Source organism: Macaca mulatta, chromosome 12, assembly GCF_049350105.2.
Source record: "Macaca mulatta isolate MMU2019108-1 chromosome 12, T2T-MMU8v2.0, whole genome shotgun sequence".
Lineage (NCBI taxonomy): Eukaryota > Metazoa > Chordata > Mammalia > Primates > Cercopithecidae > Macaca > Macaca mulatta.
In genome coordinates, this window is record NC_133417.1 from 9,551,461 (window position 1) to 9,569,791 (window position 18,331).

At 45.2% G+C, this 18,331-nt stretch overlaps 1 protein-coding gene across 3 annotated transcripts in view; it reads left to right on the forward strand.

Annotated features, from left to right (window-relative positions):
- WDR33 (WD repeat domain 33) overlaps nucleotides 1–18,331 on the forward strand; it is a 325,821-nt gene that overhangs the window by 302,695 nt on the left and 4,795 nt on the right. For 2 of the 3 annotated variants that reach the window (XM_077956741.1, XM_077956740.1), the window contains 11 exons: nucleotides 637–763; nucleotides 2,184–2,338; nucleotides 2,433–2,511; nucleotides 2,957–3,067; nucleotides 4,046–4,140; nucleotides 4,349–4,435; nucleotides 5,064–5,203; nucleotides 5,800–5,952; nucleotides 7,624–8,712; nucleotides 10,696–10,804; nucleotides 15,072–15,510. In XM_077956741.1, coding sequence (XP_077812867.1) covers nucleotides 637–763; nucleotides 2,184–2,338; nucleotides 2,433–2,511; nucleotides 2,957–3,067; nucleotides 4,046–4,140; nucleotides 4,349–4,435; nucleotides 5,064–5,203; nucleotides 5,800–5,952; nucleotides 7,624–8,712; nucleotides 10,696–10,804; nucleotides 15,072–15,510 — 2,584 coding nt within the window. The remainder of the gene's footprint in view (nucleotides 1–636; nucleotides 764–2,183; nucleotides 2,339–2,432; nucleotides 2,512–2,956; nucleotides 3,068–4,045; nucleotides 4,141–4,348; nucleotides 4,436–5,063; nucleotides 5,204–5,799; nucleotides 5,953–7,623; nucleotides 8,713–10,695; nucleotides 10,805–15,071; nucleotides 15,511–18,331) is intronic. The other variant, XM_077956742.1, reaches the window with a different exon arrangement.

Below are 18,331 nucleotides of genomic sequence, written 5' to 3' on the forward strand. Positions count from 1 at the left end.
TGCTTACATGTGCTCATTACACTGCCTAAAATATAGCAAGCCTGCAGTAGGATAGCTGTTATTATTACCTCATCTAACTGTCACAACATGTGTGAATCAAGCAAAGAGTGTATTTCTCCTGCATTTCAGTAAACAGGAGCTGAAAGCTGGCTTTTCCTGTCATTCCATCTAGAAAGTGGTGTCCTAAATTACTAAATGGTGGTCCCAAAGTCCTAAATTCAGGTTGAATCAAGTTCGTCTGTAAGAACTATCACCAAGTGGGACAACTGAAGTGCGTGACAGAGATTGTGCCCTGGAATCAGGGTAATCGGGAACAACATGAGATGCTTCAAAAGCTTTACATAATGGGGTCTTGAGAGGTCAGCCTCCAAAAGCCTCGACTGACCTCCCGGCAAGTAGGTGGGAAGATGCACTTGGCTCCAGGAGAAGAGGACTGGCTCCTGCGTGTCTTGACATAGGAGGAGAGGATACTGTATCTGAAAAATTTCCAGACACAGGCCAAAGAGTCTTCACAAAAAAAGTTTTCAGTTGACTGAGCACCGAGAGCAAAACATTTACTAGGTTTCTCTACTTTGGTTTAAATTGCTTTACATGCATATAACTAATTAGGTTTTAATCCTAACTTGTTTCCGACAGGGCATGGTGCTGATGTGAAATGTGTAGACTGGCATCCAACCAAAGGGTTAGTTGTTTCAGGAAGTAAAGATAGTCAACAGCCAATCAAGTTCTGGGATCCCAAGACTGGGCAGAGTCTTGCAACACTGTAAGTGATAGGAGCCCCACTTTGGCCTCTGAACAAAGGGGAGCAAAGCAGTGTATCCTTTAACTTTTAGCTTTGTTTTCTCTTCTGTATTTCTGGAAAAGTCATTTAGGCAACAGATGGACTTGGATCTATAGACTTCTTATTAATTAAGTATGATTCATCTCTGAACTCTTAATGAAGTAAGGCTTGTTTCTGTCCTGCCATGTAGACCTAAGTTTAATTTGGTTGTTACATGGGGGTGGGGAGGAGGATGAGGAGGGAGGTGGTTTCTATTCTAGCCTATTGTCTGTCATCAGAATACCTTGTGGCACTGTGAGGAGTTGATGCGTGTGCCCCTTACTAGACACGGCCCAGCCTTCTCCATCTCACATCATCTATTTCGAGAGGGTTTTCCTCTGGTTTTGAACCAGTTCTCATTTTTTGTCTGATGTGCTTACTTATGTAAGCTATGTAATCTAGCTTTCTCTTTCAGTTATTTGTGAACATTCACAACTACATGCATATGTTAACGCGTTTTTGACGAAGCATCCATTTCCTGGTCTTTCCCACTGGGAAGAGGACCACATTCAAAGTGAATTGGTTGGAGCAAGGCTGCTTTGTTGTACAACCCCAATGGCCATGCCAACCTGGAATGCCTTGTGAATTTTCCCTTGGATATGTCCATTGTGCAGGCCAAGGGTTGTTGCATTGTCTTTAGTTCAAATTAAGTTTCAAACTTTCCAGTCCATTTTTATGCTTTGTCTTAATTAGAGAAACTTTATGGAATTTTTGAAATGTAATGAGCTTTATTGAATATTAATTTCTGTGTTCATGTGCTTCCCCTTCATGGATAAATTTTACTGTTCAGTGGAAGCTCTGCTGCTATATTATTATTATTATTATTATTATTATTATTTTGAGACAGAGTCTCACTCTGTCACCCAGACTAGAGTGCATCGGTGCAGTCTTGGCTCACTGCAACCTCTACCTCCTGGGTTCAAGCGATTCTCCTGCCTCAGCCTCCTGAGTAGCTAGGATTACAGGCATGCGCCATCACGCCTGGCAAATTTTTGTATTTTTAGTAGAGTCTGGGTTTCACCATGTTGGCCAGGGTGGTCTCAAACTCCTGACCTCAGGTGATCCACCTGCCTCGGCCTCCCAAAGTGTTGGGATTACAGGCGTGAGCCACCACACCCAGCCTCTGCTGCTGTTTTAACTGGTTGATGAGAGCTGTCTATGTCTGGGCAGTGCATATTATTTCTGTCCTTGACCTGTTTCTTTTCAGTGTGTTTAAAACTGTGATCCTTTAATGTTACAGGCTTTATTGCTTCTAGGCCGAACCTCTTTGCCATCTTGATCCATTCGCTTTTCATCAAAAATGGTCATTATATTTATACTTGTTTTGAATTCTGACTTTTTTTTTTTTTTTCTTTGTTTCTAGTCATGCCCATAAAAACACAGTAATGGAAGTGAAATTAAACCTTAATGGCAATTGGCTACTCACAGCATCACGTGATCATCTCTGTAAACTTTTTGATATCAGAAACCTAAAAGAAGAGCTTCAAGTCTTCCGAGGTCATAAGAAAGAAGCCACAGGTCAGTGGCTGTGAGACGCTTCTCTTTGACAAGGGCACCTATGGCATTCTCCAATCCTGACCGCTGTGTCTTTTCCCCTGTGTGTGTTCTGCAGCTGTGGCCTGGCATCCTGTTCATGAAGGGCTGTTTGCCAGTGGAGGCTCTGACGGCTCTTTGTTATTCTGGCATGTTGGGTATGTAAGATTTAGTATGTGAAAAAGTCGTGTATTTTGTGAAGAGAGCACCTGAATGTGTGCAGACATGATAGTTTTGTAACTTTTTTGAGTGTCCATATATCCTATATCAGAGACTGCTTGCAGTTTTCGATTCTAAATCCAGCCTGGAATAGAAAATGTACCTCTGTTTGTGGATATGGAAGTCATTAAAGAGGAATAAAATAGATTTCCTAGTTTCTAAATGCTTGCAGCCTTTTCCCCTATGAAGTGCTCTTTGGATGAAAGGGTAAATGTCCTTTGGCAATGACAAGCCAGTACCCCTGAGACATGTGGAATTCACCAGAGTCCAAGTCCAGGCTTTGGTAGCTTCGTTTTAAGGGTAACAGAAAATGTCTTTTTCGAGGGGGAGGGAGGAGCTGGGTAACTTTTGTGAAAAAGTCTTCTCTCTTTGGTGCTGTTGCAGGGTAGAGAAGGAAGTGGGTGGGATGGAGATGGCCCACGAAGGGATGATCTGGAGTCTGGCCTGGCATCCTCTTGGGCATATTCTCTGCTCAGGCTCAAATGACCATACTAGGTAAGCTTTATATTGAAATAGCAAAGCTTTATATGGAGCAACAGGAAATAAATATTGTATGGGTTTATTTTTATTGGTTGATTGATATATTAATTTATATTCCAACTTATTCTTGGGAACATTTTTGTAGTGGTTTACCAACACTTATATTGCAATAAAGAGATTGGGTATTGAATATGGTTTTGGCTATTCAAATTTTGTTTTGCCTTCTGACTTAAAACAAAAGTTTTCCTTTTTTTTTTTTTTTTTTCTTTGAGACAGGGTCTCTGCCCAGGCTGGCATGCAATGGTGCGGTCTCAGCTCACTGTAGCCTCAACCTCCCTGGGCTCAGGTGATCCTCCTACCTCAGCCTCCTGAGTAGCTGGGACTATAGGCGCACACCACCACACCTGGCTAATTTTTGCATTTTTTGTAGAGATGGGGTTTCACCGTGTTGCCCAGGCTGATGTCGAACTCCTGGGCTTAAGCAATCCTCCTGCCTCAGCCTCCCAAGGTGCTGGGATTACAGGCGTGAGCCACCTTGCCCGGCCCCACATTTTACTCTTATTATTATTATTATTTTAAGAGACAAAGTCTTATTCTGTCACCCAGACTGGAGTGCTGTGGTGAGATCACACAGCTCATTGCAGCCTCAAACTGCTGGGCTCAAGCCATCTTCCCGCCTTAGCCTCCTGAGGAGCTGAGACTACAGGTGTGTGCCACCACACCCAGCTAACTTTTTGATTTTTATTTTGTAGAGACAGGGTTTTGCTATATTGCCCAGGCTAGTCTTGGACTCCTGGACTTAATCCTCCTGCCACAACCTCCCAAAGTGCTGGGATTACAGATGTGAGCCAAAGTGTATGACCTCACATTTTAAATTTGTAGAAGAAACAAATTGTAAAAACTTGTTGTGTTTACCAAGGGTCTGCCTAGTACTGTTAAGTGCCAGAAAAATACTGAAACCATGCTTCTCTTCTCCTTTAATTATTTTTACAGCAAATTCTGGACTCGAAACCGACCAGGTGATAAAATGCGAGATCGATATAATCTAAACCTTTTACCTGGAATGTCTGAAGATGGAGTAGAATATGGTGAGACTCTTGCACATCTGTCCTTCTTTGAAATCTGGTATTCTGTTATAGAAGTGTTAGATGTTGGGAAGATTATACAAAATGAATTTTAATTTTATAGTAGATTTATTTATAAATCATCGGTGACATTCATTTTTATAAAGCATTAATTTTATCAGTCACTACTTTTACAAATTCTCTATTGACAATGGTGTATTACTATTTATAGATGACCTTGAACCTAATAGCCTGGCAGTAATTCCAGGAATGGGAATACCAGAACAACTAAAATTAGCTATGGAACAAGAACAGATGGGTAAGAGAAGTTACACAGATACATTTTATTTTTATAAATTTTTTTCTTGACCTGTTTATCTTCCTGATAAATATATTGAAATACCAAAATGATTTATGTTGAGAAATGTTGATAAAAATTATACAAACGGCATAATACTTAAAATCTGTTCTTCCAATAATGTGTTCATTGATCAAGTGGCCAATTTCTTTTATTTAAGAGGCAAGGAAAAAAAAAAAAAAAAAAAAAAAAAAAAAAAAAAAAAAAACTAGCCGGGCGAGGTGGCGGGCGCCTATAGTCCCAGCTACTTGGGAGGCTGAGGCAGGAGAATGGCGTAGACCCGGGAGGCGGAGCTTGCAGTGAGCTGAGATCTGGCCACTGCACTCCAGCCTGGGCGACAGAGCGAGACTCCGTCTCCAAAAAAAAAAAAAAAAAAAAAAAAAAAAGAGGCAAGGGCGGGGGGAGGGATTGCATTGGGAGTTATACCTGATGTAAATGACGAGTTGATGGGTGCAGCACGCCAACATGGCACAAGTATACATATGTAACAAACCTGCACGTTACGCACATGTACCCTAGAACTTAAAGTATAATAATAATTAAACAAAAAAAAAAAAAAGAGGCAAACCACTTTTCTTTATGGTTACAGGGAAAGATGAATCAAATGAAATTGAAATGACAATTCCAGGTTTAGACTGGGGGATGGAGGAAGTGATGCAAAAGGATCAGAAAAAAGTACCTCAGAAGAAAGTTCCTTATGCCAAACCCATTCCTGCTCAGTTCCAGCAGGTAAGTAAAAGTGATTCCACCTCATCCACGCAGAGAGGTTTTGGTTGGTTAGTTTGACATTTCTCTTGGATTATCTCACCGTTGAAGGTGTTTCTATACTGGAGCATTTTTCCCATATTCATGCACTGTTAGACATGGTTCTCATCTACTGCTTTGCAGTTGTATTGAGTTTGTTATCAGTCTTCTCTGTTCTGTCCTCACCTGCTTATTATCATCCATGCTATGAGAGGAAATAGAAGAAAGGCACGGAGCAGAGGGAGTATGGGAGCATGCTGATTCTCTTCTCCATTGTTTATCTATCTTCTGCTTTAATTGTCCCCTCAACACAAAGGGCATGTACCCTGTGAAAAGGCTGGCAAGCTTTGCATTCTTAATAACATGCAGTATCTTGCAGCTTTTATCACCATAGTAATTTCTACCTAGTAATATGTCAGTAAGAATTAGCATGAGCCATGTACTTGAGTCATGGAGAAAAGGTATAAAGAAAGACGGTTCGGAGGTTAGATTGAGCAAATGACATTGTAGAGTGGTTTTCTCATTTTATCATTGTAATTTTCATACTTAGGGTGTATTTTAGTATTCTCTTCTTTCCCAAGGCTTGGATGCAAAATAAAGTTCCAATTCCTGCTCCAAATGAGGTGCTGAATGACAGAAAAGAAGACATTAAATTGGAAGAGAAGAAGAAAACACAAGCAGAAATTGAGCAAGAGATGGCTACATTACAGTATACTAACCCACAGCTTCTGGAGGTGTGTGGAGCTCTTTAGGGGGAAATCGAGGATGAGCTAAGAGGGTTACAGTATACTAACCCACAGCTTCTGGAGGTGTGTGGAGCTCTTTAGGGGGAATCGAGGATGAGCTAAGAGGGTTACAGTATACTAACCCACAGCTTCTGGAGGTGTGTGGAGCTCTTTAGGGGGGAATCGAGGATGAGCTAAGACGGTAGTGGTGCCATTTTTATTGATATGCTCTTAAGGAAAAGGGAGGGGACTCTCCGATGGTCTGACAAGCACCGCCTTTCCTCTTGCTATGCTAGAAGACTAGTTTCCAAGAGAATCCTGTTTCATAAAATTTTAAAAAATGTGTTATTTATGTATTTTGTTTTATTTATTTTATTTTATTTTAGAGACAGAGTCATGCCCTGTCACCCAGGCTGGAATGCAGTGGTGCGATCATGGCTCGCTACAACCTCTGCCTCTCAGGCTCAAGTGCTCCTCCCACATTAAGCCTCTTGAGTGGCAGAGACTACATACACGCACCATCACGTCCGAGTAACTTTTTTTTTTAAAGTGACTCCTTGAGTCATATCTTGGACTTTTAAAACCCAGTTAGGGTCAGGCGTGGTGGCTCACACCTGTAATCCCAGCACTTTAGGAGGTCGAGGCAGGCAGATCACCTGAGATCAGGAGTTCGAGACCAGCCTGGTCAACCTGGTGAAACCCCACCTCTACTGAAAATAAAAAAATTAGCCGGGCATGGTGGTTGCATGCCTGTAGTCCCAGTGACCATGGGAGGCTGAGGCAGGAGAATCACTTGAACTCCAGAGGCAAAGGTTGCAGTGAGCTGAGATCTCACCACTGCACTCCAGCCTGCACCACAAAGTGAGACTCTGCCTCAAAAACAACAATAACAACAACAAAAACGGAATTAGTGGGGCAGTGAGTAGATCTAAGTTAAATATACATTTTAAATTGAAAAGATAAAGCCAACATAGTTTTAATTTGAATTCACCTATTTATGAAAGACTTTTTCTTTTTTGTCAGCTCATATAGCAGGTAGCTTGTTCTTATTTTTCCTACCTGTGTTAGCTACCAAGAATGATGAAAGTGGTGAATTATTGGGCTTTCCCTGATCAAGATGGACATAAATAATCCTGACTAGGCCAGGCACAGTGGCTCACGCCTGTAATCCCAGAACTTTGGGAGGTGAGGCAGGAGGATCAGTTGAACCCAGGAGTTTGAGATCAGCCTGGGCAATACAGCAAGACCCTATCTCTACTACTACTACTACTACTACTACTACTACTAATAATAATAATTAGCTGGGTGCGGTGGCACGTGCCTGTAGTCCCAGCTACTCCGGAGGCTGAGGTGGGAGGATCGCTTGAGTCCAGGAGGGTGAGGCTGTAGTGAACCATGATTGCACCACTACACTCCAGCTTGGGGGACAGAAAAAAAAAATAAGGAAAAAAAAATCCTTACTGCTGTGTCCCAGGACTTAAAAAGAATGAGAAAGAACCTAAAACTCCTTATAGTGCTTGAGTGTTGCATGGACCCTAATTACCACTGGAGAATGAAGAGTTTGAGCAGTTTTTATGTTTATTTTAAGAGTCCCCTAATGGAATACATGACAGCAATATTGTCATTTTCAAGGGTTATGGCCTATTTATTCAACATGCTTTTTTCTTTCTTTCTTTCCAGCAACTTAAAATTGAAAGACTTGCACAGAAACAAGTTGAGCAAATTCAGCCTCCTCCCTCATCTGGCACCCCTCTCCTTGGACCCCAGCCTTTTCCAGGACAAGGTCCAATGTCTCAGATTCCTCAAGGTTTTCAACAGCCCCATCCATCTCAGCAGATGCCAATGAACATGGCTCAAATGGGGCCTCCAGGTCCACAGGGACAGTTTAGGCCTCCTGGACCCCAGGGACAAATGGGACCACAAGGTCCTCCACTGCATCAGGGAGGTGGGGGGCCACAAGGATTCATGGGACCACAGGGACCCCAGGGCCCGCCCCAGGGGTTGCCACGGCCTCAGGACATGCATGGGCCCCAAGGAATGCAGAGGCATCCTGGACCTCATGGCCCTTTGGGACCTCAAGGGCCACCTGGACCACAAGGTAGTTCTGGTCCTCAAGGTCATATGGGTCCTCAGGGTCCACCTGGCCCACAGGGTCACATAGGCCCCCAAGGTCCGCCTGGCCCTCAGGGTCACTTGGGCCCACAGGGGCCTCCGGGTACTCAAGGTATGCAGGGACCACCTGGTCCCAGAGGAATGCAAGGACCTCCTCATCCTCATGGGATCCAAGGCGGGCCAGGGTCTCAAGGGATCCAAGGTCCTGTGTCTCAGGGACCTCTGATGGGATTGAATCCAAGAGGAATGCAGGGGCCTCCAGGCCCCCGGGAGAACCAGGGTCCTGCTCCCCAAGGGATGATGATGGGCCACCCGCCTCAAGAGATGAGAGGACCTCACCCTCCGAGTGGACTGCTGGGACACGGCCCTCAGGAAATGAGAGGTCCTCAGGAGATCCGAGGCATGCAGGGGCCTCCGCCCCAAGGATCAATGCTGGGACCTCCCCAGGAACTGCGAGGGCCTCCAGGCTCACAAAGTCAGCAGGGGCCACCCCAGGGCTCTTTAGGACCTCCACCCCAGGGTGGCATGCAAGGACCCCCCGGACCTCAGGGACAGCAGAACCCAGCAAGAGGGCCACATCCATCTCAAGGGCCTATACCATTCCAGCAACAGAAAACGCCTCTGCTAGGTGATGGGCCCCGGGCCCCCTTCAACCAGGTATTACTCATTTCCAACTTACAGGCACTACCGCACTGGGAAAATACGCTCCGCACAGAAGCCATACTGCTGAGTAGAGTGGAAAAGGGTCACAGCTGGATATAAATACTTACCAAGTAGTGGCAGTAGCGTAAGATACTAGCATCCTGGCTGAAGAAGGAAATCATAAGAATGATGAGTTAGGTTATACTCCCATTAAGTCCATCTCAGTATTCATTTTTACTTCTCACCTTTTTTCTTTTTTTTAGTAATAGGGTTTCTTCCAGAAAAGGTCAACTCTCATTTGAGTACAGTTGATAATTGTCCCAGGGCTCCAGGAGAGCTGTGACCCTGAGGAGGAAGCATGTTTTACATGGTGGTCGGCTCTGAGGCTGTCATGCCTCCTTTTCCGGGCCCTTTACATTGCAGCCTGGTGTTCCATGGGCCTGCCAGCCACTCAGTCACCAACTCTGCTTTGAAGAGATAGGATGGAACATTTAACCATGAGTATACTATAGACTGTATACCTCACTCTGTTTATTACAGTGAATAGAAATAAACGAGACCTGTGATTCCAGAATTGAGCTGAGCATTCTGGAAATGGTGACCCTTTGGATGAAACTCTGCTCAAGTTGTTTTCAGCTCACATATAACAGTATTTGCAGGAAGGAGCATTTCTGTAGAAATTCTCCTTTTTTGAGGACTCTGTTTTTGTTAGCCAATTTTTATTGCTCATTTGCTGAGCTTGTGCTTGAGAGATACTGTGAAGTTCAGGTTGCTTGGGGGAGTGAATTACAAAAAGAATTGCGTAAGCATAAATAGATGTAATACTGCTCAGCTATGTGCATTTTATGCTTTTCTCAAGTTCTTAGTCTGGAGGCATTATTTGGGTATGAATAACTGAGTTGTGTCCCTGAAAACTCACTTTTGGTCCATTGTGGACCAGAAGTGAGTGAGTAAGCGAATGTTGACTCCCTGAGCCACTTGGAGAAAGGGGATGCTACGGATGTAGAAAGCACAATCTGTTTTGGTTTTTCAAATACCACCAGGAATCCCTAATGTAAAGATGACCATTGGGTTCCCTGAACTCAACTAACTAGCTAAAACAAATTATCTACTATTCTAAAGTAGATCTTCCAGAACCTAAAAGTGTCATAGCAATGGGGAATCTGATGGCATCTGAGTTATTTCCAGATTTTTATTCAGCACTTCTCAGAAGTTAGGATGAATTAAATAGAGGATTGCCATTCTAAATTGCCCTAAATCTTGAAGTATTATATATTTTATTAATTTACTGCTCAGTTGTATGTGTGTGTAATATTTATTATCAGCTGTTTTCCTAACTTTCTGGTAGTAAATTAACAGTTTTCATTTTGGAGGATTAAAAAAATGTGAAGTTTAGCTACTGTGTTATAACTGAAACATGTCAGAGTCACAAGGACAGGCCTGAGTTTCTGGGACAATTCAATGAGATTTTTTATTGTACCGTGTAGTAAAAGATTTTATACATGGAAAGCATGATTCTGAAATTTTAATTGACCTATAGAAATACTGGTAGAATGAGTCTGAAGATCTGATACTTTGTAGTGCATTTCAGATCTCAGAAGTTGCCTGATGAACATTTGTGCTCTTTTTCCTTATATGCTGAAATATAACTTGCTTCACATTAACCAGACCAGTTACTTAAACCAGTTGTTTTAATTGGTTTAATTTAGTGTTACTGTGTTAGGATTTCTGACATTCCATTAATGCTCTTTTTTGGCATTACAAGTAAAGATCTAATTTTAAATAAAAGTTGTCAACAGGTTTAAAATACAGGTGTTTTAAAAAAATTATTATAGTACGAGAGGTATCTCCTTTCTCCTGATTTAAGGACAATGTTGCTGTCATCTCACTAGCTAAATATTTACTGGGTGTTTTTATGTTGTCATGTTATGATACAATCGCTATTTATGTAGCACAAGCCTGTGATTTCATACCCTCACTTTAAAAACATATTTTCAGGAAGGACAGAGCACAGGCCCCCCACCCCTGATACCAGGCCTAGGGCAGCAGGGAGCACAAGGTCGCATTCCTCCTCTGAACCCTGGACAAGGACCTGGCCCCAACAAAGGTAAGTATCTGCTCAGCTGAATAAAATATTATATTCTACCACCTTTGTGCACAGTTTACGGTAAATAGTTTTGTTGGTCAGTCATTGATAGACTGGTCATTTGAACCTCTCGGCAAAATAAGGGCATGGTCATTCAGGTAGGAACTTTGTCTTTGGTTGTTTTCTTAGATCTGTTTAGTAGGCAGCAGCGCTGGCCAGAGGAAGTAGGCCCCTCACCCCAGAAGCTGACAGTGAAGGCACCCGAGCAGGCTCCAGCAGTCGTGCCTGTGTGGCAGGGCTGGCCTTGCCCATCTGTTGCCAATGCAGGTGGTTCCTGTGCTCACTGAGTGCATATGTATGTTTCTACCATCCTGAAGAGATGAATTGTTTCTGCTTAAATTTTTTGACAGTGCTTTTATTATCACACCGTGTCCTCCCAAATCCTGTCATATATTGAATTCTTTAGCTGGTTATGTAGTTGTGCACCATTTGAAAAGAAGAAAGCACTCTACCCATATGTGGTTCCTCAGGTTGTTGATATGAAAAGGAAAGAGATGAGAATGATTAGTATTGAGATGTGGGGCTGTTTGGAAGTTTAGAGTTAATCCTTCCGGAGCTGGAGCAGGAGCGTGGTAGGCAGCACGCTGTTGGGGAGAGTTGGAGGGGGCGACTCGGAGTGTGGATGGAGGGGAGTGAGGAAACACTGTGTTATGTTCGACACACACTTCATAGCAGGGAGAAACCACAACTCGGAGAATCAGGAGGACCGCAGAGGTTGCCCTTCACAGAACTTTACCCTCTCAGTTTTAATTGGCTAAACCCACAGCACTGTGTAGTACATGTTAAGATTCTTGCCCCCATTTTATCCAATTAAGAAAAGTTCTTGTCAGCGTTACAGCCCTGGGACTTTGTGAATTTATGCTAATGTTGAATTGATGTGTGATATTAGAGGTAAGAAAGGGATAAGGGAACTAGAGTGTTTACTGCTTTCCCATTGTGTGGAAGCGGCAGCAGAGGCTCTACGGAAGGCAGGTGGCCCACAGGGAACTAGAGAAACAAAAGGAGAGTCTTTTACCCCCCAAGCCATCGCCATCAGCAAACTGAGAGCTGCCTCTCTTCCTCTCCCTGCCCTGTGTCTGTCTCCACCTCCTTCCCTCTCATCCTTGCTCTTTCCCTGTTCTCTTTATCCCCCGCCCCCTTTCCTTCTCTTCCTCCTTTCTCCTCCCAGGGACCAAAGGGAGAAGGGAGAGCCGAGAAAGTGGCCCTGCCATCCCCTACTGGAATAACCGCCGCCGCTGCCCCATCACTGGTGGCCACATCCCTTCTAATTTGTAGTGGTGGGTTTCTTTCCTTGAAGAGCAGGGTACTTTTAAACAGATAGAGGTAATGGGAGGATTAATATTCATAGGTAAGTCCAAACGGAATATGTTTAGCTTCCTTACTCCAAAGGTCTGCTGCTTCTGAGATTACACTAAGTTCAAACAACATCATGTCAGTGAAGAAGCCATTAGGTGCAGGAACACACTGAGAAGTGAAGGAGCCTGTCTACCAGAAGGAAATGGAGCTAGGATCTTTGCAAACTGCTGAGTAGAGGGGAGAGGACGGGTAAATGAGACAGACGGAAAAGAGCTGGAAAAGAGAGCCTCCTTTAATGGCACATTTTTATCCTGAGATTTCCAAGCATTTTATATATGTTGCATGGTAAGGAAGAATTGAAATAGGCAGTAGAAATGAACGAAAATGAAAAGGGAGGGGCCGGGTACAGTGACACATGCCTGTAATCCCAGCACTTTGGGAGGCTGACTGGATGTATCACTTGAGGTCAGGAGTTCAAGACTAGCCTGGCCAACATGGTGAAACCCTGTCTCTACTAAAAATACAAAAATTAGCCAGGCGTAGTACCTGTAATCCCAGCTACTCGGGAGGCTGAAGCAGGAGAATCACTTGAATCCGTAAGGTGGAGGTTGCAGTGAACTGAGATCATGCCACTGTACTCCAGCCTGGGTGACAGAGTAAGCCTCTGTCTCAAAAAAAAAAAAAAAAAAAAAGAAGAAAGAAAAGAAAGAGGAGGGATGCTGTTGGCGGGGAGGTGAGAATTATGGCTGGCTGGGGTACAGGAGGGGTTTGTCTTTATTGCCAGGGAAAAGCAGTAAAAGGCATAAACTGGGCTATTGGAGGAATTTCACTTTAAAAACACAGTTTTTGTTTTTAGAATCAAGAGTATCCTTTTACTACCTACTTTTTAAAAGTGCTTGATTTAAACTGTATGTTGACCAAAAATAGGTAAACATTTACAAAAGCTGCAGTAGTTCAGCAGCTGGGAAAACAGTCCCTTCCAAGTTAGGAGGTGAACTAAGTTAACCATCACACATTTAACTGGCATCTTTCCATCTTTATTCAGTACTTTCACTGTGGTACATATTTTCAAATATTTTAGAAAACTTTAGTGGGATTCCAAACACTGTCTTCAAAGAATGGTGAGAATATTGTAGATGAGGAACAACATTCATAGAGAGGTGCAGAAAACCCCGACACTGAGCCCAGCAGGGTGGTCATCAGGCAGGTGTTTGAGAGGCCGGGATTGCACGCACCTTACAGAGGAATCAAGTGCAACAAGCTGGGGTTAGAGGAGGGATGGCATGGGTGGCAGTGGCGCCCTGTTGATGGGTGCAGAGGTGAATTTTTGGGGTTAGAGGAGGGATGGCATGGGTGGCAGTGGCGCCCTGTTGATGGGTGCAGAGGTGAATTTTTGGGGTCAGAGGAGGGATGGCATGGGTGGCAGTGGCGCCCTGTTGATGGGTGCAGAGGTGAATTTTTGGGGTTAGAGGAGGGATGGCATGGGTGGCAGTGGCGCCCTGTTGATGGGTGCAGAGGTGAATTTTTGGGGTTGGAGGGATGGCATGGGTGGCAGTGGCGCCCTGTTGACGGGTGCAGAGGTGAATTTTTGGGGTTAGAGGAGGGATGGCATGGGTGGCAGTGGCGCCCTGTTGACGGGTGCAGAGGTGAATTTTTGGGGTTAGAGGAGGGATGGCATGGGTGGCAGTGGCGCCCTGTTGATGGGTGCAGAGGTGAATTTTTGGGGTTAGAGGAGGGATGGCATGGGTGGCAGTGGCGCCCTGTTGATGGGTGCAGAGGTGAATTTTTGGGGTTAGAGGAGGGATGGCATGGGTGGCAGTGGCGCCCTGTTGATGGGTGCAGAGGTGAATTTTTGGGGTTAGAGGAGGGATGGCATGGGTGGCAGTGGCGCCCTGTTGATGGGTGCAGAGGTGAATTTTTGGGGTCAGAGGAGGGATGGCATGGGTGGCAGTGGCGCCCTGTTGATGGGTGCAGAGGTGAATTTTTGGGGTTAGAGGAGGGATGGCATGGGTGGCAGTGGCGCCCTGTTGATGGGTGCAGAGGTGAATTTTTGGGGTCAGAGGAGGGATGGCATGGGTGGCAGTGGCGCCCTGTTGATGGGTGCAGAGGTGAATTTTTGGGGTTAGAGGAGGGATGGCATGGGTGGCAGTGGCGCCCTGTTGATGGGTGCAGAGGTGAATTTTTGGGGTTAGAGGAGGGATGGCATGGGTGGCAGTGGCGCCCTGTTGATGGGTGCAGAGGTGAATTTTTGGGGTTAGAGGAGGGATGGCATGGGTGGCAGTGGCGCCCTGTTGATGGGTGCAGAGGTGAATTTTTGGGGTTAGAGGAGGGATGGCATGGGTGGCAGTGGCGCCCTGTTGATGGGTGCAGAGGTGAATTTTTGGGGTTAGAGGAGGGATGGCATGGGTGGCAGTGGCGCCCTGTTGATGGGTGCAGAGGTGAATTTTTGGGGTTAGAGGAGGGATGGCATGGGTGGCAGTGGCGCCCTGTTGATGGGTGCAGAGGTGAATTCTTGGTGCGCTTCCTGGCCTGCAGCATTAATTTCCTCTGTTGTTTCCGCCTTGGATGTGGAGCAGGTGGCCCTAATGAAATGCCTGAAAGAATAGGGGCAGATAAAGGAGGCTCCTTCTGAAGCCCAGGAGGCTCTCTCATTTTTCCAGTGTAAACTAAGAGATGGAGAGGCACTGCTGATCTCATTTGAGATGAGTAATTTGCCCTAGCTAGTGGGTGATGAAGTTGAAATCTGCACCCCAAAGCTCCTGTTCTATTATACAATGCCTCAGGAACATTTGTCTCCTAACTAAGCTGAGAGCCAAGGAGGGAAACCATTCTCAATAAAGAATGTATTCTGAAATGTGGAGATGCTACAGATCAGACCTATGTTGGCAGGTTTCCTGGAAGACATGGTAAAAGTCAGCTTTGTTTCCTTTAGGTGAATCCCGCGGCCCTCCAAATCATCACATGGGCCCGATGTCAGAGAGGCGGCATGAGCAGAGCGGCGGGCCTGAGCATGGGCCCGAGAGGGGGCCTTTCCGGGGTGGCCAGGACTGCAGGGGTCCCCCTGATAGGCGTGGCCCTCACCCAGACTTCCCCGATGACTTCAGCAGACCAGATGACTTCCACCCTGACAAGCGCTTTGGCCACCGGTTACGTGAATTTGAGGGGCGAGGAGGACCTTTACCGCAAGAAGAGAAGTGGAGGCGAGGGGGCCCTGGGCCTCCGTTTCCCCCTGATCACAGGGAATTCAGCGAGGGGGATGGCCGGGGTGCAGCCCGAGGCCCTCCGGGGGCGTGGGAAGGCCGCAGACCCGGAGACGACCGTTTCCCCCGGGATCCCGAGGACCCACGTTTTCGAGGGCGCAGAGAAGAAAGGTGGGACAGATACTTTGTGGGCCCATTCCATCTTCAGTGGAGCTTTTTACCTGCTCTCTCCACAAAGGTCTCTTTCTTCTTTTTCTTGAGGAAAGAGAATTACATCAATTACTAGCCCTACACTCTCTAGAGTTTGCATTTGGACTTTTTAAAAGTGTGCTTTTTTAACCTTAGTCTTGTTTTAATCTTTGCTGTCTAGAAGTCTTTTTCGTTTTGCTTATTTATTTATTTTTTGGTCCTTTTAAAGAGATAGGAGGATCAGTATACTACAAGACTTGCTGGGATCTGACTTAAAATTTCCAGGTTCTTCTTGATTAGAATGATGAAATATGAGGCAGCTACCTAGATTGGAAATAAAGGGGTTGTGAAATAGATGCAAGTTTTGTGTAATTGCCCAATAATCTTAACAAACTTAAACTGAAAAACAATCTTCCTGTTAAACTTAGATCAGGCTTGAACACTCATCTCAGCCTGCTTGGGGAGTTTAAGGGAACAGAAGAAATGTGGAGAAAGAAACAGGAATTAGCCCAGGACCAGTGTGGCTTATGCCTGTAATCCCAGCACTTTGGGTGGCTGAGGCAGGAAGATCACTTGAGGCCAGGAATTCAAGAACAGCCTGAACAACATAGTGTAACTCCATCTCTACAAAAAAGAATTAAACATTAGCTGGGTGTGGTGGTGCACGCCTGTAGTCCTAGCTACTCAGGAAGCTGAGGTGGGAGGATCAGCTGAGGCCAGGAGGTTACAGTGAGTTACGATTATGCCATTGCACTTCAGCCTGGGCTATAGAGCAAGACCCTGTCTCTTAACAGAAAAACAAAACAAAACAAACACCCAGGAAATAGTAAAATCTCAAGTGAGACTCAGAATATTAAAGATGATGATAATTGTTTATTTTGTGTCAGATGATGTTACCTCATTTAATTCAAGGAATTTGTTTTAATTTAGGAAATTAATGACCTCATTTTATTTAAAGAATTTGTGAGATAGGTGCGACTGTCAGCATCTTATGCTGATTCAGACAGAGTAAGAGCAGTGTCTTGACTTTCCGAGGTCTGGCAGGTGGTAGATGTCGGAGATGGGCTTCAGGCCCATGCTGTTCAGCACTTCCGCTTTTACTGTAGTCTCTGACTGCTCCTTAGCTATCCATGTCCTTTCATCTCATTTTTTTTTTTTTTTCTTGAGACGGAGTCTTGTTCTGTCACCAGGCTGGAGTACAGTGGCACGATCTCAGCTCACTGCAGCCTCCACCTTTCGGGTTCAAGTGATTCTCCTGCCTCAGCCTCCTGAGGAGCTGGGATTACAGGCGCACGCCACCTCGCCTGGCTAATTTTTGTATTTTTAGTAGGATGGGGTTTCACCATGTTGGCCAGGCTGGTCTTGAACTCCTGACCTCAAGTGATCCACGTTCTTCAGCCCCCAGAGTGCTGGGATTACAGGCGTGAGCCACCGTGCCTGGCCCTTTCATTCCATTTCTTACTCTTCTTGTGAATAGGTAGTTAATGCTGGGCACAGTGGCTCACTGTGGAGGCCGGCCGAGGTGGGCGTCGTGAGGTCAGGAGTTTGAGACCAGCTTGGCCAACATGGTGAAACCCTGTCTCTACTAAAGATACAAAAAATTAGCCAGGCATGGTGGTGTGTGCCTGTAAATCCCAGCTACTTGGGAGGCTGAGGCAGGAGAATCACCTGAACCCAAGAGGCAGAGGTAGCAGTGAGCTGAGATTGCACCACTGCACTCTAGCCTGGGTGACAGGGCGAGACATATATATATATAGTGGTTGGTGGTTGAGTTATGGTTGGCCAGCCCACCCTCAGGGGTGGTGAGAAAAGCATGGCTGATGACAGGCCCGGAAGCATGACATAGTGAGGGCTAAGGAAGCAATTGTTTTGGGAAGGGGAGATAGGGAGGTTAAAAATAAAGATGTAAGGGCTCCCAGTGTTTTTAAGACCCTCTCTTAATGATATGCAAGCATTACCTTTGACATGGCTTTTTATGACTAGAACAGCTTTACATCTACATAATGTTCACTGGCTTATTGAATCTCTGCATCTTGTGCAAAATGTTACATTTTACCTTGTCTTTTTTTCTTTTTTCTTTTTTTGAGAGGGAGTCTTGCTTTGTCGCTCAGGCTGGAGTGCAGTGGCGTAATCTCTGCTTACTGCAGCCTTCGCCTCCTGGGTTCAAGCGATTCTTGTGCTTCAGTCTCCCGAATAGCTGGGATTACAGGCACATGCTACCATGCCCAGCTGTTTTGTATTTTTAGTAAAGATGGTGTTTAGCCATGTTGGCTAGGCTGGTCTCGAACTCCTGGCCTCAAGTGATCTGCCTGCCTCGGCCTCCCCAAGTGCTGGGATTACAGGCGTGAGCCACCATGCCTGGACACCCTGTCTTGATTTGTACTGTCTTTCATCTGTCCGTGCAGACCCACAGCCTAGGCTGGTGTATAAGAGTGTAAAGGTATTGTGGTTATATAGGAGAAAGTCCTTGTTCTTAGAAGAAACGTACTGAAGCATTTAGGGGTGAAGCTCCTGTTGGCAACTGATTTTCAAATGGTTTAGAAAACATGTTCATGAGTAGCTAGACGGAGAAGATAAAGCACGTGTGGCAAAATATTAAGAAGGGATTGATCTGGGTGGAGGATCTGGGATGTTCATTGTACTGTTCTTTCAGCTTTACTGCAAGTTTGAAAATCTTCCAAGTAGAAGATTAGGGTAAAAGGCAATGGAATGGAAACTAGAGGAAGAGCAGAGGCTCGGCCTGGGAGGAGGCCACGCAGCTCATGCAGAGGGGCCCTGGAGGGCGGTGCCGCTGCCTCTAGTA